Here is a 27,205-nt window from a genome sequence, read left to right as displayed (position 1 = left end):
CAGTATTTTTTTTAAAAAATTGTGTTTATGAAATATTTAATTTAATTTTATCATCTGTGTATGTGATGTAACATGTGTGCGCACACACGTGCCACATGTAGGTTTATGTGGTATGTAGATCAGAGGACAAGTTTGTGGAGATGGTGCTGTCCTTTCTCATTTGTGTGTTTCTGGGGATGGAACTCAGGTGGTTAGGCTTACATGGCAGCCTCTTTCCTAGCTGAGGTATCTCAATTCTTCCTGGAAGCAGTCTTTAAAAACAAAACAAACAATCCCCTGGGGTGGGATGTGGTAAGAAAAACATTTATACAGTGGCATTTTTCATGTATAAATCTCATTTTCTTTACGTAGGAATTTAATAAGAAGAAGAGGAGGGGGAGGGGGAGGAGAAGGAAGGGGAGGGGTCTCCGTTGGCGTTATAGCTTGCCTAATAGGCATGAGGCGCTGGCTTAGACTGCTAATACTGCTTCAATAATTTAGAAACTCAGTGTTGAAAATATGTACTTGCTCAACAGACACTTTGAGCAACTGGCAATACATATTAAAAAAAAAAAAAAGACAAGATCTTCTCCTCAAGATGTTCTCAGCATTGGACTGGAGAGATGGTTCAGAGGTTAAGGGCACTGACTGCTCTTCCAGAGCATCCAGGTTTGATTCACAGCACCCACTTGGTGGCCCATAACTGTCTCCAACTCCAGATCCAGGGGATCCAGTGTCCTCCATGGGCACGAGGCACACACTTGGTACAGAGACACACATGTAGGCAAAACCCATGTACATTAAAAAAAAAAAATAGTTCCCAGTTTTGTGGTAAAAGCGGCATATAAGTCCTGAGTGTACAGGGGGCTGTCTGATCGTGAACTGGAGGGTGTTATATTTAAAAATTATGGCAGATGACAGATTGAAGGTACCAGGCAGCAGATGCAGATGTTATGTTATATGGAGTTTATTATGGGGGGAGAGTGAAAGGGGGGAAGGGGTACGAGAGAGAGAGGAGAGAGAGAGAGAGAGAGAGAGAGAGAGAGAGAGAGAGAGAGAGAGAGAGCAGAGAGCGGGCAGAGGTGAGAGTAAGAGTGGACAGAGGGGAGGTACAGAGAGCAGCTGGTGGAGGGTCTGTCTTTTATATGGCCCTGGGCAGGGCCACGCCCCTGTGGCAGGTAAGCAGTGACATCACCGGTAGGCAGACTGAAGCAGAATACTAACTTTAGGAAGCAATCCTCGTTTAAAGATTCGGAGGTTTTAAAGTATGGTGGAGAACTCTCCGCAAAAAGGATTAGCTTGTGTTGAACTTCATTTAATTATTAAAGAACCAAATCAAATCTGGGTAATGAACGTGAGATAAAGTCAGACTTTGTGCACGCGGTGTATTTGCTCTCAGAGTTGAGCCAATGAGAGCCAATATTGACCTAGTGCCTGCAATGTCTTACATATGTCAAGTACTCTCATTTCATACTGCTTTAAAGCTCATAAGCTCATTTTACAACTAAGATTAAATGTCAGCTGGAAGCCAGGTGATGGTCAAGGTAAGGATTCTGAATCAGGGCTACTTGTCTCCAAAGCTTTCCATAATCTGGCAATTCTCTCAAAGAATGAAGCATTTTCCCCAAGAGCTCTAAAAATGTGTAGGTTCTAAGCCTCTAAATCTGTGGCTCCCTTATAAAATAGCTCCAGTTGAGGTGACAGGATAGTTAGCTAGCTTTTGGTTTAAGTGTATAATCTTTCCCGAGCTTGCTGCTTGGCCTGAGAATTTGAGCGCATCTGAAAATGAGTGTTACTAGGTTGTGTGCCTGCAGACTGAGGATTAGATGGGCAATTATAAAATAGCATTTGATTCATCAACAGTCGACTTGCAGGGAACACCGGGTGAATGAATGCCCTGGCCTGACTGATCTGATTTCTAGTCCCATCTTCCAACCCAATATGCGCCTGCGTTCCCATCTTCTCTGATGATCATAAATTGCCTGTACCATTTTCAGTTTTATTTGCTGATAATAAGCATCGTTCTACGGTTTATTCAACGTTTATTCACTTACAGTTCACTCAGCCCCACCCCGGGCTGGGAAACAAACTACAATCCCTGGGAACACAGAAAAATTATCTCACTATGAAAATTAAGGAGACTAAAAGACGCAGCTGCGATAGCGTGTAAACATGAGCATCTCTCAGCTGTCCAGGATGGCATTGCTTCCGCGCACACTCTTGAGCTGGTGAGTGTCATCCCAGGAACACTACAGCGCATTCCTAGAAGTTTTGGGGGTGGGTGGGTGGGGGAGGTGGGGGAGCCCAGAGCATGTAACCAGCTTAGAGCAGCCAACCCTCACGCCAATATGGCCGCGCGGCATCACGTGGGCTAAGGGGAGGAGCCCAAAGACGGTCCGAAGAGAGTCGGGGATCACGTGGCCCACAGTGGGCGGTGCCATGAGGGGCGTGATTTCCCGCCTCACCCCTCCCCTCCCCGGCCACCCGGGCAGAGGCTGCTCACGGGCCACGCCCCTTGAGCCCGGAGGGACTCGCGCGCTTAGCGGGGCGGAGCCTTCCTCGTGACCTTTCACCCCAGCATGGCTGCGCCCTTGGGACCAGTGAAGTTCTGGAAACCCGGTAAGGCAGGGAAGGAGACCTGGGGTTGATGCAGCGACATGACTTTGGGCATGACCGGGGAGGGCTGGGCACCACTTCTCTGCGCGCGTGGCTGCCGCAGCCTACGGTGGTCCCCAGCAAGTCAAGGCCTCCCTAACCTGGGCTGAAACTCCGGGTGTGACCTTGTTCGAGTCTCTCAGCCTCCTCGGCACCTCCTGAAGATGCGGAGTTCTGAAGCGCCCACGCGTGTCTTCTTGCTGCCCTAGGGCTGCACGGAGGCTCGGCAGGCGGTGCAGCTCAAGCGCTTAGAAGCCTGGGATATGGAGTCACAGTGCCCAGGTTCAAGTCTGCCTCTTTGCCTCGCAGCTGCCGATGGAGGACCTTGAGCTATGCTATGCGTTCTGTCCCTCTGGGCATTGGTCCCCTCACCTGTGAAGTGGGCAGATTACAAACACCTGTCCCGTGGGTGTTAGGTCAGGAGTACGTGGTCGGATTGAATCGCTCATAAAAGGGAAAATGTGTTCGGAGAGTTTTAGGGTAGGTCTTGCCCACTCGGAATGTTTACCACAAAGTGAACGCCCTCCTTCCGATTGGCCGTCACCCTCTTTCTGTCTTCCGGGCTGACAGGTCGCCATCACAAATCCTTTGTTTTTGCATTTTCTTATCGGTCAGGTTTTTTAATGAGTTATGCATACCAGACCATGCCCCATGTGGGAGATGCTTCCTGTTGTCGGGTGCCTTTCTTATAAAACTAAACACTTTCTTAACCAGTATCATGCCCCACCCTTATTATCTCTTATATATTTTTCTTTTTCTCTTCCACCTGCATCCGGGGAAGGTCTGGATGTATACATTATATTGTGATGAAAATGATTTGAGACAGAAAAGACGAGGGGCAGCTTTTAAAGGGTGTTGCCTTAGGTGGTCCCCAGAATTGTGACTGTGTGTCCAAGTGTTAAAGAAATAAACCCAAGCAATTGACATAGCTAATTCTTTAAAAATAAAAAAACAAAACCCCCAAATCCTGAACTGGGCATGGTGGCCCATGACTAATCCCAGCATTTGGGAGGCAGAGGCAGGAGGAACTCTGACTTTGAGGTTAGCCTGGTCTACATTCTAAGACAGCCAGGGCTTCAAAGAGAGACCCTCCCCACCCCATCTCTCTGTATCTATGTGTGTGTTATTTGTTTGCTTGGTGACACTTTCATGACTCAGCATTTCCAAGCATCAGCCAGTTGTCCATCCCACTAAGTAATGAGGTAGCATTTAGTTATTCAGGAGTTAGCAGCAGGTCAAAGAGTGACCTCTAGTAGAGGCTTGGATACATTGTCAGAACTCAGAGCAGGGTACCATTTTGGTTAAAGAACCTGTAGCTACTCTTAGTGCCTGTTCCATTTCTTAGTTCACCAAGAGCACACGTCTGGGGTCATGTCCACATGCCTGGGGCCCTGCTCTCAAGGTGTTCCCCTCTCCCATTTGACTCTGAAGTGACATGCCCGTTAGAAGAGACTCTAAGCAAGGCAGAACGCATGGTGATGGAGAAGATGGCCTCAGGTCCTGGACCACACTGCCTTCCTGTCTACCACTTACTAACTCGGTGACACGCAGAACCCCATAGGTGCTCCGAGTCTCTGCTGCTTTATGGGCAATTTGCCATAATAGGATTGTTGTGAGGATCAAATAAGAACAATGCACACACACACACACACACACACACACACACACACACACCTGTGGCACTAGATACATAGCTATTATAATTGTATAGAAGTTTAGGAGAGGGAGGGAGAGCTCAGTATGAAGAAATGACAGTGTCGTAGAGATGGAAATGGTTTTGGAGTGAACACCGCAGGGTGAAGAAAGTTTGTTACGGTTCGTTTATGGTGAGGGAGGGACCCGCTCCCCAGGCCATTGAAAGGGTTTGTATCTTGAGGATATCTTCAAGCCCCCAATAGTGGAGTACTGTGATGGTATTATATGTGGGTATATTTTGGGGTGTGGCAGGAGCTGATTGATGCTGGAAAGGTAGGAAGGGAAGGGACCTCAGCTTGAAGTGGCTCTGGTAGGTTAAAGAATTTGGGCTTCTGGGCCAGTGAGATGGCTCAGCAGGCGAAGGTGCTTTCTGTGTGAGCCTGGCGACACCAGCTTGGTCTTCGTTACTCATGGAAGAGTATATGGAGAGAGCCAACTCTACAAAGGGGTCCTTTAACCTCCATACATGTGCCTTGGCGTGCATACCCATACATGCTCGCTCGCTCTCTCTCTCTCTCTCTCTCTCTCTCTCTCTCTCGGGCTCTCTCTCTCTCTCTCATTAATAAAATTTTAAAAATTGAGCCCCACGTTTTAACCCTGGCAGTGATAATGGTGAAGAAGGCCACTCCTAAGAGAGGTTGCTACTTAAATCCAGGATGGATGCTGAACCTCAGTTCTAGCCTGGGAGCTGACAGGAGGGGCCCATCAGACACTTTAGAGATAAAGAGAAGAGAAGGTGAAGACAGTAATAACATTGCTGCGTTCTAGATGGGGAGACTGCGTAAGTGAGCGGGTCTGGGTGGGGTGACAGCCTTGGTGAGGGGTCTGGGTGGGGTGACAGCCTTGGTGAGGGGTCTGGATGGGGTGACAGCCTTGGTGAGGGGTCTGGGTGGGGTGACAGCCTTGGTGAGGGGTCTGGATGGGGTGACAGCCTAGGTGAGTGAATCTGTATGGCGTGATAGCCTAAGTAGGTGACTCTCAAATTTTGCTGAATAATCACTTGGAAAACAAAAAGAAAAAATTTGGTATTCTTTTGTTACTATTGTCAAGAAATCAGGAACCAGGCAGCGGCGTATTTTAAATATTCAGGGGCTTCCAGCGTGCATCAAAGTTGGGGACCCACTGGCCCAGGTATCCTGTTTTCGTTGGCAGGTTCTGAGCCCCGGGTCAGTCACTTTCACTTATAGCATCTTACCAACTAGTAACGACGTCTCTCTGATGAGTTGACACTGATGATGTCTCTCTGATGAGCTGACACTCTCACAGGTGAGCAAAAAGTTCAAGATGAGAAAGAGGTTGTGGGAGACGCAGGTCAGGACGGTGGTTGGAGCTGAGTGTAAGGCTAGATCTTAGAATCATGAGCATGTCCTGGAGGCCCAAAGTCACAGGCTCAGCTGACTACAGGGGACTTTTCGACAAACTGTGTAATGGAATAATATGTGGTGGGGTTGAAGAGTTGTGTGCATTGTAGATGTGCGCACTGGAATTGGCTCCCCCTGATTGTTATTGTATGGGCTCCCAGATTTTTTTTTTTTAAGACAGGGTCTTCCTCAGTTGCCCAGGCTTGTGTTCAGTTTTCTCTTAGCCTAGGCAGGCCCTAACCCTGTGATCCTCCTGCTGTAGCTGGGATTGCAGACCCATGGCCAGACTTGGCTCCCAAGTGGGAAACATTTGGTTGATGTTTTAAATGAAATTATTTTCTTGAGTGTAGTAGTACGTGCCTGTATTTCCTATATTTGGGAGGGTGAGGCAGGAGGATTGAGAGCTCAAGGCTAGCCTGGGCTACATAGTGATTTTCAGGCTATCCTGAGCTACATAGCAGGACCCTGTCTAATAAAAGCAAGCAACATCTCACTCTCACAAATCAACAACAACAGCAGCAAAAGCAACAGCAGCAACAACAATAACAACAACAATAACAACTGCTTAAAACAGTTTAGTGATAGTGTGAATGGAGACCTTAAATTCCTAGTTGGTGGTGTCTAACTTAGTGGTGTGGTATACTGATCTCGTACGACCTTTTCCAGAAAAAAATGTTCGCTTTATTTGCTGGCACACATGGGTCAGAAGGGTCCGTCCATTTTCGTTTTCTCTCTCAAGAAGTGTTTAATGGTGGCTGATCTTGTGCCTTGCAAAAAGCTTTGTTTTGAGGAGGTTCCCCCACCCCCACCACTTGATTTATGGTAAGAATTGTGTTGTAGCTCTGGAGCGATGCCTCAGTGGTTCAGAGCATTTGGTATTCTCGCAGAGAACCCCTGCTGAGTGGCCAACAACTGCCTCTGAGTTTAGCTCTACGGGATCCAATACCTTAGCGTTGGAATTGGGTGCTGTTGTTGCCTTGTTTTACAGCTGGGGAAATGAAAGCGTTAATGGTTTGTGAGAATTGCAAAAATGCTACTTCCTTAAGCATGGCACACACTCCCCATTTAAAAACAGCCATAAACAGAGTGGGCTGTGGGGTGTGTATAGATGGACAGCCGCCCTGGGCTTCTTGTGTGGCTGAATGGAGTCTTTTGTAAGGAGAAGAAAAGCTTGTGTGGATTGACAGCAGCTGTTCTTGTAAAAGCTCCTAACAGCTGTAGGTTAGAGACAAGAAAGGGACTGAGCCCCAGGGGCTGTGAACCAGTGTGTGGGAGGACGCAGACCTGGCAGGAACAGTGTTCTGATTCTCCAGGCATAGGCATAATGGCGTGGAAAAGAGGGGCAACCCAGACAAAACCAGGCCAGAAGAGGATGTAGTATGCTCTGCAGTAGTTTTCTTGTTTAAGAGTGCAGAAGTGGGATGCAGCAATGGTTAAGGGGAGGGTGGGGAACCTGCGCTCCAGCCCAGGCTTTGGTCCAGGCCCCGCCCTCCTGTCTCTTCTCTCCTGGCAGGCAGTGCCCCACTTACCTGCTTTGTGGCAGTTGAGTTCCTGGAAGTACCTGGAGCAGGGCTGGAGGTGAAAGCTGCTGAGCTCTGAACCTGGTTCTAGCAGTCTGCAGAGCCAGCGCCTTCTGTTCAGATGACTTGTACTCTCACTTTTTTTCAGGAGAGATGTTCACGCACACCTTTAATCCCTGAACTCTGGAGGCAGAGGCAGGTGGATTTCTTTGTTGGAAGCCAGCCTGGTCTATAAAGTTCCAGGACAGACAGGGCTACACAGACAAACCCTGTCTCAAAACAAAACTAAGTGAAACAAAATACAAAGTAGAATTGAGCTGGGGGTGGTAGCACATGCCTATTAATTTTAATACTTGGTGCTGCTGCAGGATTGGGAGTTCAAGGTCAGCCTGGGATATGTAAGGTGGCCCTGTCTTCAAAAAAACCCAAAATGTAACATAAATAAAATGGAGTCACTGGCTTAGTCTTACCACAAAGCTCTTTTTTTTTTCTTTCTTTCTTTCTTTCTTTTTTTTTTTCTTCAAGACAGGGCTTCTCTGTTACACAGAGCCATCCATGGCTGGCCTCGAACTCACCGAGATATGCCTGCCTCTCCCTCCTGTGTGCTGGGATTAAAGGCGTGCACCACTACGCTGGGCCCTCAAAGCTCCTGTCTTTCAGGTGGCTTTGCAGGTTCTGAGATCAGAAGACTTGGAAGCCGACTGTTCTGGGCACTCAATTCTGCGCTGCGACCAATAGGCTTTTCTTGGTTCACGGGGCAGCACCCTCCATGGCTGAACAGCTCTGACTCCGAGAACTGTCTTCCTTATGTTGAGCTGAATTCTGAACTCTTGCCATTCACTGCTTATCTTATTTGCTTTTTAAAAAGATTTATTTTTGTTGTATATGTTTGTTTGCATGTGTGTATGTGCACTATGCATGTGCCTACTCCTCTCGGAACCAGAAGAGGGCGTTAGATCCCCTGGAACTGGAGTTAGTGGACAGTTGGTTGTGAGTCATCTTGTGTGTGCTGGGAACTGAACCCAGGTCCTGTGCAAGAGAAGCAACTGCTTTTAACCTCTTGAGCCCATTCTTATCTTTTGATATTCATTTTCTCCCCCCCCCCCTCTCCCAAGAGTAATTTTTTTATGTGTGTGAGCGTTGACTGCATGTTTGCTTGTGCACCATGTGCACGCCTGGCTGGGGTCAAAGCCCATGAACGGTAGTCATAGATGGTTGTAAGCTACCATGTGGATGCTGGGAACCAAACATGCGTCTTCAGCCAGAAGAGCCAGTGCTCTTTACTGTCGAACAGTCTCTCTAGCCTCACTTATCTTACCCTAGTTCTGCCCTTGGGTCACAGGGACAAGTTGGCATGAAAAGAAACAGAGGCTGGGGGCTGGAGAGATGGCTCAGAGGTTAAGAGCACTGGCTGCTCTTCCAAAGGTCCTGAGTTCAATTCCCAGCAACCACATGGTGGCTCACAGCCATCTATAAGGAGATCTGGTGCCCTCTTCTGGCCTGCAGGTGTACATGCAAGCAGAATACTGTATACATAATAATAAATAAATAAATCTTAAAAAAAAAAAAGAAACAGAGGCTGATCACGTGGAACCCTTGCTTCTCCGTGGGATCTGCCTTCTTGATTTGCCATTGTTCTGAGCAAGATGCTATGCCTGCCAGCTTTTTAAATCTGCCCTGTAATGTTTCTTGGACTGTCATTTCCCATGTAACCACCCTAGTCATGGTTCATATGCTCCTGCTGTCGCTGTGTCCCATTCCACCAGCTGTGGGCAGTTGGATCGGGATAGGCCTTGCGCCTGTGGGGATGCGAGTCTCCCATTGGCCACTATAAAGAAGCCCCGCCCCCCCCACTGCCATATTCATTATACTCCTGACACCAGCAGTCCCTTTCATTTCACTCCATGGCACTTGTCATTCTTGTGCCAAGTTACGTGCGACTGGGAGGCAGCATGCAAGAGGTGGTGACTTCCATGAGGGTCATCCTGTGACTGTGCTGCCCGGGGCTGGTTTCTACTCTCAGAGAGCTGTGCCTGCCGTGACGGCTTTGCGGTCTGTGTTGTTTGTGAGTGTGCGGATAGCTGGCAGTCAGCTGTGGGCTGAGCTCTGGGCCATCACCTCACGGCCTGAAGGTTCCAGACTTGTCAAGAGGCGCAGAGGTGAGAGGGGGAAGCCTGCAGCCGGAGCCCCCGCTTCCCGACTTCTCTAAGTCTTGCTGTCTGGCCCACAGTTCCAGGCTTTGCCCGGCCTTGGCAGATACCTGCCCGTTTCCTCTCACTTCTCTTCAGAATTTGAGAGGACGAGTTCTGGATGGCCCAGCAGGACTGCCATTTTCCTTGTTTTACATTCTATATCGAGGCTTTCAGGGATGATTTGTGCTCTGACAGGCACCTCCCTAGCTTTTTTTTCCCCCCATCTTTCTGAACACTCCAAAGCTCAATACTTTTTAGTGGCTTGAAATCAAAAGCACTGTTTCTTTTGTGTATCTGTTATTGAAAATGTTTAGCTCTTTTATACACCCCTTTCTGTTTAACATGTCAGAATCTGAAAAACAAAACAAAACAAAACAAAACAAAAAAACCCAAAACCATTTTTGCTGCAGGTACAGAAGGGCCAGGTGTCAGCATCTCTGAAGAGAGACAAAGTGTCGCCGAGAACTCTGGGACAACCATCATTTACAATCCCTACGCAGCACTTTCCATAGAGCAGCAGCGCCAGAAACTGCCTGTGTTCAAGGTATGGCGTGCCTGTGGCCCACATCATGAGCTTGTCACTGAAGGAACAGGACTGTCACTTGAATGGTTCTATAAGTTATAGTGCATTAGAGGAGCCCCACCCCATGGGTGGGGGGGGAGGGGGAGGGGACAGGAAGGGAGGGAGAGGCAGGAAGAGAGAAGGGAGAGAACACATATTCTTTAAGACTGTGAAGTCCGCCGGGTGTGGTGGCGCATGCCTTTGATCCCAGCACTCGGGAGGCAGAGGCAGGCGGGTTGCTGTGAGTTCGAGGCCAGCCTGGTTTACAAATCGAGTCCAGGACAGCCAAGGTTAACACAGAAAGACCCTGTCTTGGAAAAAAATAAATAAATAAAAGACTGGGAAGTCCTAGGGCTTCTTTAGGTCTTGCATAGAATTGGGAAGGCATTCCTCTTTTTTTCTTCATCGCTTTCAATTATGAGCCTGTTCTGATACAGAAAATGACACAGTGACACACTGAACTTTTGTGACTCCTGAGTCAACACGTTATCAACATACGGCCAATTTTTGCTTTTTTGAAAAAAGACATATTTAGCAGAGTTGATTGGTAATTTGAGAGTCTGTCTTTGGGAGAGATCATCTGGTACCCTCAATCCTTCATGAGACAGAGCTGGAACTTTGGTGAGGTTACCAGACACTCAGCGTTATGAGTGCAGATTGAGGTGGTGTGTACTCAGGTCACGGGAGTCCGGGCCGTAAACTGGAGTCATTGAGAACCTCTTTGTTTATGGCGAGTGAAGTCCTTCAGTACCGTGGACACCTTTGGTGGCTCTGCTGGCAGCTCTACATGGGAGTCCCTTTGTGGGCTAAAAATAGGCTCACAGGAGGCTAAATGTTGGTGAATACTGATCTCAGCCTCAAGCAAGCATGCTGAGGTTTGAATTTTGCCTCCTTCATGTGGTGTCTCTGGAATGCTTGTGTAGGCAAGGCCAGAGCGCTGGATGGAAGACGGCAAGGCTGTTTGTCTTTTCCATTTTGTTTGTATTTTGCACCGAGGATTTAGTGTGAGGTGTGCCAGGCAAGTGCTTAGCCCCTGAGCTGTGTCATATCCCAGCAGTTATTTTATCTTCTATTTTGAGGCTGGCCTTGAACTCACTCTGTAGTTCAAGCTGGCTTTGAACTTGTGATCCTCTTCCCTCAGCCTCTTCAGCTAGGATGATGGGTCTGTGCCACCAGCCCCACTAAAAGTGAATTCTTTGACTTGGGGTTCCCCTCACTTAGACGCTGCTGGTAGTACCCTTCTACGAAGGTGTTTTTTCTCCACATACATGTGAAACAGCAGCCTTCTCAGTTTTGCTAAGTTGCCTTGGCTGGAGTTTTACCCGACCTTAAACATTCTAGTCAACCTAATGGTGTCTGAGCTTTCTCCTCAGGCGACAGGCGTTATCCATTGTATGTGACTGTGCTGTACGGGTGGGAGCCTCAGGATGTTAGATACAGGCTCACCATGGCTTTCTCGCCACTGAGGGGCTCCATCCTTGAGGCATGATGAAGTGTCCAGCCTCTGGGGTAGACTGCAGGGCCCCGCCCTGTTTCATCATCCGAGTGATGGGTAACCTTGCTTCATCACTGTAAGCTTCCATCTCCTTATCTGTGATATGGGCTAATAGCACCTGCCGTGTAGGATTGCTATGTAGAGGCCTGGATGAGGTCACCTGTGCTGTTTATAAGGCGCCCCACTCTTAGCTACCCAAGTACAAGGAAGTGGCTGTTTACTGAGTATTTCAATGTTGACCTTTCCTGACTGCCCATCATTTTCTGACTGGCATATACGTGAAATGAAACCTAAGTAAGAACAAGTTGTGCCTTCTGAGAAATGAGGGGAACTAAGGTGGACATTACTGATAGAAGGCAAAGCGGAGCCTGCATGCTGCTGGACTCTGCAAAGATGCTAAAGATGGATCCAGACAGTGAGAAGGGCAGTGCTGCTCTTTCCTCTGCTGTTCAGGCCAAATGGAAAGGTAGCTTCATGAAGCTTGTGGTGGAGCCTGGCCGAGCTTGGCGAGATCCTGGCCTTGATCCCAGCATCTCCGCAGCCACAGTGGACAGAAGTTGACTGAAGCAGCCACCAGTTTTTTCCCCAGCCCATTTCCAAGGCAGCTTCCCTTTGACTCCCCTCTGTAGCTGTCATTCTCTCTGGGGTATGGACACTGCCGTGAAAGGTGTCTTACGCCTGCCAGGTTCCCTGAGCCTGCTGACAGTACCTCCCTGTCTCTCCCTGCCTCTGTCCCCGCTGTCCTCTGGTCGTGTCTGGCCGTGTTAGGAGCTGGAGTCCCTGTGCAGGTCATCCCATGTGCTGCTGCCAGGTTTTCTACAAATGCAGCACACACCGGTACATTTGGGCTTTTGGACTCTTTCTTTCTTTCCTTCCTTCCTTTCTTCCCTCCCTCCTTCCCTCCTTCCTTCCTTCCTTCTTTTCCTCTCTCCCTCTCTCCTTCCCCCTCTCTCTTTTTCTTTCTTTCTTTTTTTTGTGTTTTTTTTGTGTTTTTTTTGGTTTTTTCAAGACAGAGTTTCTCTGTGTAGCCCTGGCTGTCCTGGACTCACTTTGTAGACCAAGCTGGCCTCGAACTCACAGTGATTCACCTGCCTCTGCCTCCCAAGTGCTGGGATTAAAGGCGTGCTCTACCATGCCCGGCTTTCCCTCTCTTTCTTTCTTTCACCAGAGTCTTATAAAGCTCAGGCTGGCCTTGAACTTGTGATGTAGCTGAGAATGAGCTTTAACTCTTGATCCTCCTGTCTCTACTTTGTAAATGCTGAGATTATAAGTGTGCATCATCACTCTTAGTTTTTTATTACATTTGTGTGTGTGTGCGCGCGCGCGTGCGCGCGCGCGCGCGTGCATGTATTACTTCTTACATTTGGTGTGTGAGAGTGTATTAGTATGTTTGCAGGATTATTGCTTATAGGTGAAAGTCTTTAATTGGAGAATTGAGACTATTCACATATTCTCCAAATATTTCATACACATCTTGGCTCATATTGACACCAGTGGCACCTGAGAGTTGAAACCACATTTCAATAGCTCTTTTGAAAATTCACTTTCCTCTGGAAACAATTTGTTTCACGGAGCTTAAATATGTTTGCTTGGGTCTTTTGAGACAAAATATGATTGCTTACAGTGTTGTCTTATTCTCTCCCAGCTTAGGAACCACATTTTGTACTTGGTAGAAAACTACCAGACCGTGGTGATTGTCGGAGAAACAGGATGTGGGAAGAGCACCCAGATTCCTCAGGTGAGCACATGTTAAAATCCTTCCACGCAGAGTTTGGTTCCTTTAGACTTCGTAGCCTGGGGATGCTCTTTATTATTGCTGCCATGATCAAGGTCTCCTCTCAGGAACTGCTGGTCAGGGCTGGAGGGAAGGCTCAGAGGTTAAGCTCCTTGGCTGCTCTCGCAGAGGCCCTGTTCCCAGCACCTACATGGTGGCTCACAACTATCTGTAACCTCAGTTTCTGGGAATCTGAAGCCCTCTTCCAGCCTCTTGAGGCACAAGCACACAGGTGATGCACAGTCAAACCCACAAGTAATGCACCCATACACATAAAATAAAAATAAATCAGTCTTTAAAAAAAAAAACAAGAACTACATGTCCCAGATATTTTTTGTTAAACTTCTGAGCTTAAGACTTTTTAAAAATTAATAATAAAGTTTATAGTTGTTTTCAATTTATTGTACTTGCAAAATTGAAGGGAATGACAAGGACTCATTCAGAAACGTGCATGGGTAGCTCTGTCCTCATGAGTCACAGTTGAGTTCTGCTGTAGCCGGAAGCAAAGCTGGCCATTTCAGAGTCACATGTCGCTGTGGAAGGAACCTGTCTTATTGGAAAAATGTCTCCTGTGGGTAAGGGTGGGAGGCGCGGTCAGGAAAGGCCGTGTGAAGGGAATGGCATCTGAAGCAGATCTTGAGAGATTGATGGGTTGGGTGCTGTGACAGGCCTGACATAGGCGCTCGGTGGAGAAGTGTGCTGTGAGGTCGGAGTGTGTCCAAGGGCCTTGACTTGCCGGTGAAAAGTGGTAGTTAAGCGCCCAGGATGGAGAGTCTGTGCAGCCCTTCCTTCTTGTACTGAAGTATAAATGTATGCGGGAATGTGTGTACATCCTGATTGTACAGTGTGCTGCAGTTTTACATTTGTTAGCAGCGCTCAGTTGAGACACAGCAGGACTCCAGAAGCCATCTGCAGCCCCTGTAGTCTCTACTTGTGCCTCACACACAGGCGAGGGTAACCCCATTCCAGCTTCTAATGATGTTCATTAATAATTATACTATTACATGAATACATATATATATATATTTTCTGTTTTTTTGACATAGGGTCTCTGTAGCCCTGGCTGTCCAGGAGTTCACTGTGTAGACCAGGTTGGCCTTGAACTCAGAGAAATCCTCCTACCTTTGCCTCCTGAGTGCTAGGATTAAAAGCATGTGCCACTATGCCTGGGTGCTACCTTTATTTCTTTGAACCAATGAATATTTATATGAAATTCTAATATTTATTTTTTCTATATAGAAGTAATGTACCCATTGTCTTATAAAAAGAAAATTAAGTCAGATATCCAATAGTCCATGTCTTAGTTTTAATTGATTAAAATCAAATATATACACAGAAACATGTATTTATTTAATTAAGTTATATCTGTTAATGCACTCTAATGGCACATGTTTATGTATAGTTGTGAACAATTATTTTTATTTAGTTTGGCTAAGATGTGCTGTGTGGTTGATATTTCATGTTTAGCCCTCTCTGTGTACTTTGAAATTCTTTGGTCTTTAGATTGAGAGCTGTACTTGTGACTGGGTAGTTTCTTTTCCTTGGTGAAGCTATACTGCATAGCCATCGTGTAGGGCTGGGGAGTGTTCATGCTGACTCTGTGTCTTCTATCAGATTGGGTATGAATGTAATTTCCTAACACTCCCAGGCCCGAGGTCTGTCGGCTGTCAAATAATTTGCCCAGGTGTGCTGCAGTATGACCTGTGGCATCTCCTCTCTGGGTGCCTGTGCACAGCGCAGGGGCGCCTGGAGGGAGGGCTGTCTGCAAGGGTGCTGTCCGCAGCACAGCGCAGGGGCGCCTGGAGGGAGGGCTGTCTGCAAGGGTGCTGTCCGCAGCACAGCGCAGGGGCGCCTGGAGGGAGGGCTGTCTGCAAGGGTGCTGTCCGCAGCACAGCGCAGGGGCGCCTGGAGGGAGGGCTGTCTGCAAGGGTGCTGTCCCCAGTGAGTCCAGCTGGCTTCTACTTACAGTACCTGGCGGAAGCGGGCTGGACAGCCGAGGGACGAGTGGTCGGAGTGACCCAGCCTCGAAGAGTGGCCGCCGTGACCGTGAGTTCCTGTGTATTGTCCTTGTGCCTGCCCCTTCTGTTCCCTTGATCTGCTGCTCCCTGTTCCCTGAAAAAATGCGAATTGCCAGAAGTTACTCCTTAAGAATTTAGCTTAAGAAGAGCTATGATTGAAACTTTTGCAGAGTTGATAGCTGCATGTTATGAACCTTTTAGTGATACAGAGCTTAGGGAATACGAATAAATAGATTTGTTTAAAGCCCAGATATGCCAGCGGAAGCAGGGGGATCTGTCTGAGAGTGAGGCCAGCCTGGTCTATAGTGATAGTTCCAGACCAGCCAAGGACACATAGTGACACCCTGTGTCAAAAAGCACAGGACACCCACTAACAAAACAAATGTGAGATGCTGTATGTGGCCTGTTTCCCGGGGTGTGTCATAAGAGAGGAGGCGATGATCTCTCGGCCTTTCTCCCTTCCGTCGACACAGCACCAGAGTTTTTATTTTTACAGTGCCTTCCCGACCATGTGGTGGATTACAGGTGTGGCCAAATCTTGAACGCACCTGAGCCTCCACACAACTTGGCGGCAGCAGGGAAAAAAGCTGAATGTGGTCTTAATGTACCATTAATTTCTTCCCTTCTCTTTCCTTTCTCCTTCCTTCTTTTCCCTTCTTCTTTCTCCTCCCCACTACTGTTTCTGTGCTGGAGATGGAGCCCAGGGCCTGCCAGGCAAACCTGACTATTGAGCTACAAGCCCAGCCCCAGGAGGAACTTATTGATTCACACTTTTGTTTCCTGGAAATTGCAGACTTTGCTCCTTTGTCTTTCAGTACTGAGGTTCAGTAGGGTGCCCCTCACCTTCCTGCTTACTTTGTCTACTTGAATGGGTTCCTTTTCAAGAACTATATGGGGCCTGGAGAAATGGCTCAGAGGTTAAGAGCACTGTCTATTCTTCCAAAAAGGTCCTGAGTTCAATTCCCAGCAACCACATGGTGGTTCAAAACCATCTATAATGAGATCTGGTGCCCTCTTCTGGCCTGTAGGCAGAACACTGTATACATAATAAAGAAATAAATCTTAAAACAAAAAACAAAAAACTAAAAACAAAACAAAAAAACCCAGATATGGATTGTTTCACCCCCTCCTCCCTCCCCCTCCCCCCACCCCCATGTGGATAAACTATTTATTTATTTCTAGTTTGAGCTCTCTCTGTTCTATACCGTGCACCGCTGGCTTCTAATTGTTTTGTTTCTTTTCTGAGTGTTTCTCCTTTGTCTGTTTTGAGTATTGATTGATCAGTGTCCCCAGAGTTGCGTGCTCTTTCTAGGACTCTGTGTAAACTACACAGTGTTGGCAGTTGGTGGTTTTGTGTTTGGGGCTGTTAGTTGACTGCAGAGCCTAGTGCCGCAGGGCCAGGGCTGTAGCAGGCTCCCACCCCAAGCCTGTTGCTGATTATTTTCAGTCATGTTTATTCCATCTGATTCCTTTTCATCTGTACCTGAGTCTTTGAGTCTTTTTTAGCACAGAAGTGAATATTTAGAATGAGAGATTGTACAATATGTCACAAATGCTAAAAACCTTAAACATGAGACACGTTCAGAGAAGCAGCATGTTTCTATCAGTTAAATCTGCCTGACAGACACATTTGTGTAAACTTTCCTCCCTGAGCTTTGGCTGCCTTCCGCTGATGGACGGCCTGTGCGCACAGCAGTGCTTTTCTGTTACTTCCTGTGGAGAGAGAGAGCAGCCCCTCAGCCTTTCTCCTCTGCGGCGTGCTCACCGTTTTGTTTTTGACACTTACAGCTGGTTATCGACAGCATGGCATAAACTGCTGGGATCAGGATTGATCTTGGGAAAACCTCTTATTCTTTGCTGTGTCCACTGTGGGTCTAGAGTGCCTCTGAAGCCTGCCTCCTGCCTGTGGGCCTGACACTGAGCTCCCTGGCTTGCCTTTGCCTTTGCTCGATTTAGTTTAAACTTGATGTTGCTTTGTCAGTAGTTTTCTGTGGCTGAATGCCACATCCCTGCCTTCTGGCAACACTCGCCATTTAGACTTTTGTTCTTACTTTTTGAGACAAGGGCTTCATGTAACTCAGGCAGGCCATATCCTCTTGGTCCTCCGGCTCCTACCTCTGGAGTGCGGGGGTTACGTGTGTGGTGGGGCAGAGAATAAGACAGGAAAGGGTGTTTGGGATCTGTAATGAGTTAACTTTTTATGTCGCTGAAAGATGACTCAGCTAAAACTTGGAGCAATTTCCCTGTGTATGGTTTGTAATCCCAGCTCTTAATCAGTGCATTTTAACTCTTAAGTTTATAGCTCCAGATAATGTCCCGGGCAACTGCAGGCTTCTTCTTGATAGAACGCAGTGTGCTTAAATTAGCCGCAAGCGATGATGAGCTGCCATGTTTGAATGCTGAGTCTCAGAGCTGTGCTATGCGCAGTTGTGCTGGATCTGTGTGAGAGACAGGCAGGAAGGAGGGTTACACACGGTCTCACCAGCCCCAAGTTTAACCTCCAGGCCCTCCCCCACCTAAGATTCAGAACCATAGAACCAGTGTGTTTGTAGACACCTGAGAGTGTCCTGCGGTATCGCACCCACTGTGCTCCACAGGAAGTCAGGCCCACTTGCCTTGCAGCATTCGTTTGCTGTTGGGATCTGTTGACTTTGATGGAGCTGTGGAGAACACAGTGTAAACAGTAGAAGTAAAAATCTACGGAAAAGCCAACAGAGGGTTGGAGAGTGGCTCAGCAGGTACAGGTGCTTGTTGCCAACCTGACAGTCTGAGTTTGATTCCTAGGACCCATGTAATGGAAGGAGAGAACTGTTGCCCACAAGTTGTCCTCTGACTCTCACAGGCACACTGTGACACAGGCACCTACGCATCTACACATACCCATAGTAAACAAATAGATAGATGAATAAGCAAACAAACAAAGCCCACAGAATACAACCCCATGGGATTATAGATGCTGAAACAAAAAGGTTTGAGAATAAATCTTGTGTGCATAGCTAACGTATCTGTGTTTATTGGAAGATGAGAGCTGTGCCCTTGGTCTGTCTAGCCTGGTCTGGAGCTGGCAGACCTACTTCAGCCTCTTTGTTGTGCCCCTACAACATTAAGAAAGCATTTTCATTATTTTTAAGTGTGTGTGTGTGTGTGTGTGTGTGTGTGTGTGTGTGTGTGTATGTGTGTATGTGTTGTGTGTGCATGTGTGACTACTGGTAGCCATAGAGTCCAGAGGCTTTTATTCCCTTCAGGTTAGACTTAGAAGCGGTTGTGAGCCACTGTGCGTGCATGATGGGAGTGGAATGTGGGTCCTCTGCAAGAGCAGCACATGCTCTTAACCACCAAGCATCTCTCCAGCCCTGACACACAAGCACCCATGCACCCATGGCCTAAATTCATGTTTATACAGAGAGTGAGAAGAATAGAGGAGTTTGGCTTTATTTTTCCATCCACAAAATGGTTGTTTTTATGAGGCAGTTGACTCATTTGTTCTTATTGTTCCCAGCCTGTTTCCTTGCAGGTTTCCAGTCTCTCTCCATAGATCATCTGTACCCTTTTCTGAGATGCGGAGGGTTAGCTCAAAACAACCATGATCGCTAAGCCTCCTGGGAAATGCTGGGCATGGAGCCATACACCCTCCAGAGGCAGAGCCGAGCAGGGTGCACCTCTGCTTTCATAAGTTGTTTTGAAAGACTGCGTGGTGTGGACCGGCTGCTCGATGATTGATTCTGAGTGGATCTTGTCAGATCTATAATTTCAAGTTCTGGGTGGGGCTACTTCTGATCTTCACACTCTTGTCAGTTTCTTATGCACAGATGGCAGATAGTGCCAGGTCACACTTGGCAGGGACGGCTGAGTGACAGGAGTCTCTGCTCCTGTGTCTGGGCTGCCTCAGGTCCCCTCTTAGAGCAGTGGAATTCCAAACTCAGCCTAGTGACTACGGGGCTTGGGGTTGCACGGCCTGGAAGGAGAGCGACACATGACTGCTTCCTCTGGCCTGGTACTTTTGTTCTTTTCAGTCAGGCAGTTTAGATAGCAAATGTGAAACTTTCTTTGGAAAAACAAGTAGTAAATGTAATTACCCCTTTATGCTGCTTTGTGTGTTGAGGCTGAGGGAGAAGTCTTGTGAATTTATCCAGGCTGGCCTGGCCCCTGAGTCCTCTCATCTCCAATTAGCGGGGTGTTTACAGGCATGAGCCACTGCCTGGCTTTTATTTAAGATATTTTCTAATAGTTAACGTGGCATGGTTTTTTGTTTTTGTTTTTGAGATAGCTTATGGATCTGGCTAGATGAATTTTTTTTTTTTTACTTACCTATACTCACTTTGTGTGTGTTCATTTGTGTATAGGTCCTGTGTGTGTGTGTGTGTATGTGTGTGTGTGTGTATGTGTGTGTATGTGTGTGCACTCCTGCGTAAGCAGCTGTGGGTGTGGAGGCTAGAAGGCAGCCCCGGGTGTCATTCCTCAGGTGCCATCTTTGGAGACAGGCCCTCTCTTTGGCCTGGAGCTCACTGGGAGGCTAGCTTTAGGAATCTGCCTGCCTCCCACACTGGGGCTATAATACCAAGTCTCCACTTCAGGCTTTGTATGTGGGTGATGGGGGCTGAGCTCTGGTTCTTAGGCTTTCAAGGCAAGCACCAGGCTGTCTCCTCACTGTGTTTCCTAGGCTGGCCTAAGTGTTTGATTCTCCTGCCTCTGCTTCCCAAGGGCTGGGGTTGTCGGCATGTGCTGCAGTCCTTTCCATACTGCCCTTCATCTGTACTGTATCCAGGGCAGCCCTCATACTGTCGCATTTGTCCTCTCCTGCACTCTCTTAAGGTCACATGGGTCCCTCATTAGTCTTCAGATACTGGCCTGCCCTTTTTCAAACTGAGTTCCTGTCTGCATTTTTTTTTTAACATATAATTTCTTTGGTTCTATTTTTTCTTTTTTCTCTGGTACTGGCCATTTAACCCAGGGACTTTGCACATGATAGGTAAGCACTATCACTGAACTATATCTACTGCTCACTTTCCTCAATATTGATCTGTAAAATCATACGATTTTTTTTTTATTTTGTATGTTCTCTGCTTTGTTTTAGTGTTGAGACAGCATCTCACTGTATATATCTGGCTGGCTTAGGACTGCTGGGTAGACCAGTCTGGCTTCAAACTCACAGGGACCCTCCTGCCCTGGGATTAAAGGCATTTGCCAGCACACGTAGCCCTTGTGTGCTGTTTTAAGTTATCCTAAGGCCGTGGCAGAATGGAGGGATGTATCAGTTGATCAGTCAGTACTCACTGTCTGTAATGACCTGCCTCCTTTTCTCACTGTTTACAGACTATGTAATATGATCTTTACATTTGCTACAGTGTGTGTTCTGTGCAGCAATTATTACCGTGTCTCCAGTTTCAGTATGATCTTTCTTCCCAAAGGTTGCAGGGAGAGTAGCTGATGAAAGGGGCGCAGTGCTGGGCCACGAGGTGGGCTACTGCATCCGCTTTGATGACTGCACTGACCCACTGGCGACAAGAATTAAGGTGAAGTGCTCAGTGACCTCCAGTATGGATAAGGGAGGGGCTTACCTGGGAATTAAAGCTTGTGCAGGCCAGGCCGGGAAGGTCCCCTGGGGACATTGGTCTTCCTAAGAGCTGTTTGAAGGAGTCTTTGACATTTAGCACAGACAGGAACGCAGAAGTAAGGTTTATCCCTGGTCTCCAGCTGGCAAGGCCGAGGCTTGGGAGGGCAGTGGCACACTCTGTGTGTTCACTGGTGACGGTGGGGGGATGCAGAGTTCTCTTTCCTTACACCCACTTGGCCTTTTCAGCTGACTCTCATGCTGTAAATACACAAACGTGGGGTGAACTGGTGTAAGCTGGTACAGTGTGGCATGAACTGGTGTAAGCTGGTACAGTGTGGCATTCACAGTGGTTGACTAGTTACAGAACCATCTAACGTAATGGATCCCATCTCAGCGGTTCTTGACACGGTAGCTAATAATAAAGTAATTAACATAGTGGTAGTTAGTAATAATCAATTCAACAGAGAGTCTCCTGCTTAGCCCTGTGCATGACTAGTGTTGAGTGGCGCAGTAGAACAGTGAGCAAGGTGCTCCAATGAAGTGAAGCTGGGTCCTTAGACCCAGGTGCCTTCCACACTGGAACACTGGAATTACAACTGTTTGGGTGAGCTGAGTGGACACTGTAGCTGTTTGTAAGAAAACGGACCCTGGTGGGTTTCTGTTGCTGTGCCAAAACCATAACCAAAAGCAACTTGGGGAGAAACGGGGCTATTTCAGTTTACAGCGTATAGTCCACCCACCATCCAGGGAAGCCAGGGCAGGATCGCAAAGCGGGAGCTGAAACAGAGGCTGTGGAGGAGTGCTGCTGGCTGCCTCGCTCAGCCTGCTCTCTTACACACCCGAGGGGTGTCCACGGTGAGCTTGGCCCTCCTCCCCATCAATCTTCCGTCCACTGGCCAGCCTGCTAAAGGCTCCTCATTCTAGATGACTAGTGTGTGCCAACACAGACCTCATTTTTCACATTTTTGATTACCCATGTTGTCAGGTAGAGGGAACATGTGTTTATCCCTTCAATTATATGTAACCAGTTGTCACTGGGTGGGTGACATAGTCAAGTGATTCTTTTTGGGTCCATGAGAAACTGTCTGCTATGACTGTCCCTGGTAGAACTTTCCACTTTTGCTTCTGTGGGGGTGTGACAGGGCTCACTTGTCGAGATGACACTGAGGGACATGCTTAGCCTTGTTAACACACTGGCTTTGCTTTGGGGTGGGAATAATGACACCCATTTGTTAATGCTCATTTTTGAAGCATTTTATTAGTGTTCATTAATCCTACTTGGTTTTCACTACAACTTGGTGAAATTGTTGTATTATGTCATTTGACAAGTGAGGACCGAGGCTCAGAGATGACAAGCACATGACCTGGGTATTCACAGCAGGTAGAGGTGAGCTCCAGCGGGGTGACTGGAGCCTGGGCTTGTACCTATGGCCCTGTTGGTGGAGGTGCAGGTTGAGAACGTGCTGAGGAGTCATCCCAGACTCACTGTGCACGAACGCACCTAGTAAACAGTAGTAGTCACTGTTGACTGCGCTGATGGCTGCGGATGCTTATTAGCATTAGCAGCTCAGTCAGGAAGCATGGAGATGGAGGTGGACCGTCTGCAGCCCAGCGTGGGGTCTTTTCCAAACAGTTCCATTGCCTGGAGTAAAGCTGCTGAGATGTTTCCTCACTGTACTGTCGGGGTTGCTCTTGCACACAAACAGAGATTATACTTGAGTTTGAATCATCAATATAAACGCATTTCTCTCTTTGTAATTTTACTTTTTAGTTCCTTACAGATGGGATGCTGGTCAGGGAAATGATGGTTGATCCATTGTTAACAAAATACAGGTAAGCAAGATTCCCTGTGGTAACTTCCGTAATGTTTCAAAAGTGCGCGTGTGCACTGGGAACCAGTTGGGTTAGCCCCTGGGATTCTGGTCTGCTCAGTTGCCCTCCACTGCTCTCTTTCCTGGTGGTGGCTCTTTCCGCCCTTGCTGGATCACTACAGGCAGCAATAGTGAGTACATAAAATAGACAGTCAGAGACATGGACAAAACCAGGCCCATGCACATGTCCTGGAACTCCTGTTGGTTTGTCTTTCCTCATCTTGGGCTTTGACATGCTTCAGGAATTGTAGTAACTACTGAGCCACAGCCCAGCAGAGATGTGACTAGCCAGTGTTGCCCCTCCCCCACCCCTTTCATTTAGTAATGCAGGGGATGGAACTTGGGGTCTTACACATGTTAGGCAAGTGGCCCACTTCTGCCCTCTGGACAGTGTTCTGCTGAATTCAGTACACAGCGTCCAGATGAGGGTTTAGCTTTTCCTTCCTCTGTGTCTTTGCCCATCATGGGAAGCACTAGTGTTACCTTGCAGCTTAGGTATTTGAGATGATGTCCTGTTCCACCCCGGCACGTGCTCCATGGCTGTCATCCTCCCTCTTTGCCTGTTCTCATAGCTTAACATCTCTGAGGTGCCTGGGCTTTGTTGTTTAAGTGTTCTGTGGGGTTGCAGGGCATACAGACCAGTAGAACCAGCTTTTAAGTCCTGCTGGGGTCCAGGGTGGGTGGTGAAGCCCTTTGCAAATCGTGTCTCGTCATAATTTTCACTAACATTGTTGAAATCACGTTTCTAGTCTAGGAATGACATCATTGGCAAAGAATTACCTGGCTTTTCTCTTAATTCGATATCATTACATGGGGATTGGGTATCCAGAGGTCTCTTTAGTTGTCTGGGTGGGATTTTTGTTGGGTGTTGCTCCAATGCTCACTAGAGTGTCCCTCTGATTCTTAGTGTCATCATGCTGGACGAAGCCCATGAGAGGACCTTATATACAGACATTGCTATTGGCCTGCTGAAGAAGGTACGACTCCATTGCCAGCATTTAGGTTCTGTGCTTTTGTATTGTTGCCTGGTTAGGAAAGTAATTACAGCAATTTGGAAAATACAATAAATACAAAGATAAAATTATTCTATCATCTTACCCATTCAGAGAAAAACACGGGCTGAATGTTGGTACATGTTTTTCTATCTCTGTCTGTCTGTCTGTCTGTCTGTCTGTCTGTCTGTGTATATGTTCTGACACAGTGGGATTAGATGATACGTGCTAATTTGTATCTTGTACATTTAATGTTATATCAAGAGGAAATAGTCTTTGAAGACATTATTATTTTAAAGATGTTATATTCATGTTAAGGGTTTGTGTGTGTGTCTCAGTGTATGTCTGTATACCACATGCATGCAGGTGTCTGCAGAGGCCAGAAGAGGGCATCAGGTCCCTGAGAACTGGAGTGCCAGTGGTTGTGAGCGGCCTGATGTGTGTGTGCTGGGGCCAGAGCCTCTGCCAGAACAGCGGGTGCTCAGAACCCCTGCGCCACTGCCAAGCCCCTGAAGACAGCGTTCTCAGTACTACATACTGGCTGCTATTGGTGTCTACCACACTCTTCCTGTACTGTGCCTAATATGTGTCAGGTCTTGTGGCGCTGAGCACCGAGTAATCACATGTGCTGCACTTGTGTTTCTCTTACTTTTGTAACTCTTTTCAGACATACCTCCTAGTAGAGCTATTTATAGTGAGCTTTCTGGTTCACTGCTTTTAGCTCTTACCTTCACTCTCTCTGGTTCTTACCCTTAACATTATTATTGTTTTAATTTGTTGTTTCCTCTGCAGAATTCCTAAATTATTAGAGTCTAGTAAGACGTGGTAGATTGGGATGCCTCGAGAAGACTGCCTGGGTGTGACTTTTGACTGCCAGATGCACACATCTTGAAACCAGTGTCTCCGTGCCTTTGTGGGCAGGAGCCTGCATTGTAACCATTAGCCACCTGGGGGTGTTTAGATCTGAATTATTGAAAGAGGAATAAGATAACAGTGTGATCTTTCCATCACGCTAGTGTATTCCAAAGGCTTCTCATAGCCACGTGTGGCCACTGCCTGGACAGGGCAGGGCGGACTAGGAACTGCTCCGTGGGGGGTTCTGCTGGGCAGACCTGCTGGACATCGTCATGAGCATCATTGCCATGAGGCTTAAGTAAGGCAACACATCCTAGGACGACATCATCCCTCCTCAGCCTTGGGTCTCTGTGTAGCGTGCACACTGCACGACTCCGTTTGTCTCCTGAAGTGGCACACGACCAGGACTATATAAACTGCCTTTGTTGTTGATATTTTGTTATTTTTGCCCAATGGCTGATGATCAGACTTTTTGATATGTATAAGGAATTTTCTCACTGTGCCATCACCACTAGGGACAGTGTGGTAAGAGGGCAGTTCTGCCCAGGCTCTGCCAGTGTTGGCCACGGCCACTCCTGAGGATGGCAGCTGTGGTGGGCCTGGTGAGCACATTTCTTGGAGTCACTGTTAGTGCCCCTGTCTCTATCTTGGTGCCACCATTTGTTATTTTTGGGTTTTAGTGTACTTTTTCATACAGACATTCACACTGCCCCACGTGTGAGGAAGGGTGCTTATTTTTTTTTTAAAAATAATTTCAAGTTCAATTCTCAAGTCTGGGGTTATAGTTACAGTTTTTAATTCCCTTTATATTTTGCATAAAATTTTTGTTGCATCATAATTTAGGAAATTCTGTGCATTTTCAAAATCAGGAGGAAGTGTGATGGTGACACCAACAGTCAGTCAGTCGTAGCGTTCTTGTCTCACTGATGGGCCTCCTCTTTGTTGTGAGACGAGGTTTCTGTCTAGCCCTGGCTGGTCTTAAGCTTCTGATCCTCCTCCTGCCCCTCTCTCCTGCTTGCCGGGGTTTGCAGACCTGTGTCACCATGCCTGGCCAGGAATTGTCCGCTGTCTCACCGTCTCCACAGTCTCCCAATGTCTTCTTTTTCAGATTCAGAAAAAGCGAGGGGATCTTCGCTTGATTGTGGCCTCAGCTACTCTGGATGCAGAGGTAAGAGCATCTCTCCGTGTTCTACGTAAACACCGGAAGTGACAGGCGTCCTTGGGATTGCACCTCTGCCAAAGCATGTCGTCAGCAGAGTGACCTGCCTTTTGTGGGGCCATCTGTTGCTGTAGGTGTCATAGGATAGCTCTCCTCACACTGAGTAGAAATTAGACTGTAGTTAACCAAGGGCGTTGATGATCACTGAAATGCCTTGCCTTTGTCTCCGCTGTCCTTCTCTTGACATGGGCAACTTCTTTTAATTACTTTTCAGTGTGAGGCTATCTATATTTCTTAAATTTATTTATGAAAATATATAGTTATTTTAATTTTTTTTAGTGCAGTTGACGTTTCTCCTCTAACAAGTAGTAGTTTCCATGTTAAGTGGGTTTTTTTGTTTGTTTGTTTTGGTTTGCTTTGGTTTTTCGAGACAAGGTTTCTCTGTGTATCCTTGGCTGTCCTAGACTCACTTTGTAGACCAGGCTGGCCTTGAACTCACAGTGATCCGCCTGCCTCTGCCTCTCAAGTGCTGGGATTAAAGGTGTGCGCCACCACGCCTGGCCTTTTTTTTTTTTACTTTCTGTATGTGTGGTGGGGGGCACACATGTCATGGCAGAGGTCAGAGGACAGCGTGGAGGATTCAGTTCTGTACTTCTACCATGAGGGTCCTAGGGATGAAGATCATCAGGCTTGGCAGTAATTATCTTTACCAACCAAGCCATCTCTTTGCTCCCTAAGTTTTTATATGGTTGATTTTCTCTCTTGATGACTAATATTTTATTTAATAAAATCAGTTCAGTTCGTCTCATTGTTTTAGCCACCTGCTGTTTATGCTAAGTCTCCTGCTAGCCACAGGTGAGCCCAGGGAGGGAGGTGCATAAAGGAGATACTCAGTGGGCTAAGGTGCTCTGGTAACCTATAAGGCTGCTCTTAGCTCCAGCCAGCTGGGCATGTCAGGAACTTGTCACGAAAGAGGTGGCATTTTAGCAGGTTTGGAGATAACATGGCCCTTTCCTTCATGGGCAAAGGGGGAATCAGGGCTCCTTGACCATGTGGGAGCCATAGGAACCATGAGTTCTGGAAGCTACCAGAACTCTGTCTGTCAGGCCTCACAGGGCTGCCCCATTCCCAGGGGTGCCCCATCCCCAGGGGTGTCCTGTCTCCAGGGCTATCCCATCTCCAGGCCTGTCCCATCCCCAAGGATGTCCTATCTCCAGGGTGCTCCATCCCTAGGGATATCCTATGTCCAGTCTGTCCCATCCCTAGGGTTGTCCTATCTCCAGGGCTGTCCCATCTCCAGGGTTGTCCTATCTCCAGGGCTGTCCCATCTCCAGGGCTGTCCCATCTCCAGGGCTGTCCCATCTCCAGGGCTGTCCCATCTCTGGGGCTGCCTCACATCCAGGGCTGCCCCATCCCCAGGGCCACCCCATTCCCAGGGCTGCCCCATCCCCAGAGTGCTCCATCCCTAGGGTGCTCCCTCTCCAGGGTGCTCCATCCCCGGGGGTGCTCCATCCCTGGGGTTC

The 27,205-nt window shown here is 47.6% G+C and overlaps 1 protein-coding gene across 1 annotated transcript in view; it reads left to right on the top strand.

Annotated features, from left to right (window-relative positions):
* Window positions 1-2,492: 2,492 nt before the first annotated feature.
* DHX35 (DEAH-box helicase 35) overlaps window positions 2,493-27,205 on the top strand; it is a 60,150-nt gene continuing 35,437 nt past the window's right edge. The window contains exons 1-8 of the mRNA XM_084774428.1: window positions 2,493-2,598; window positions 9,813-9,946; window positions 13,105-13,197; window positions 15,202-15,279; window positions 20,660-20,764; window positions 22,577-22,638; window positions 23,584-23,653; window positions 25,632-25,691. Coding sequence (XP_084630554.1) covers window positions 2,559-2,598; window positions 9,813-9,946; window positions 13,105-13,197; window positions 15,202-15,279; window positions 20,660-20,764; window positions 22,577-22,638; window positions 23,584-23,653; window positions 25,632-25,691 — 642 coding nt within the window. The 5' untranslated portion in view covers window positions 2,493-2,558. The remainder of the gene's footprint in view (window positions 2,599-9,812; window positions 9,947-13,104; window positions 13,198-15,201; window positions 15,280-20,659; window positions 20,765-22,576; window positions 22,639-23,583; window positions 23,654-25,631; window positions 25,692-27,205) is intronic.

The sequence above is a fragment of the Acomys minous genome (genome assembly GCF_964271855.1).
Source record: "Acomys minous genome assembly, chromosome: 3".
NCBI lineage: Eukaryota > Metazoa > Chordata > Mammalia > Rodentia > Muridae > Acomys > Acomys minous.
This window is presented reverse-complemented; position numbering and strand designations above follow the sequence as displayed.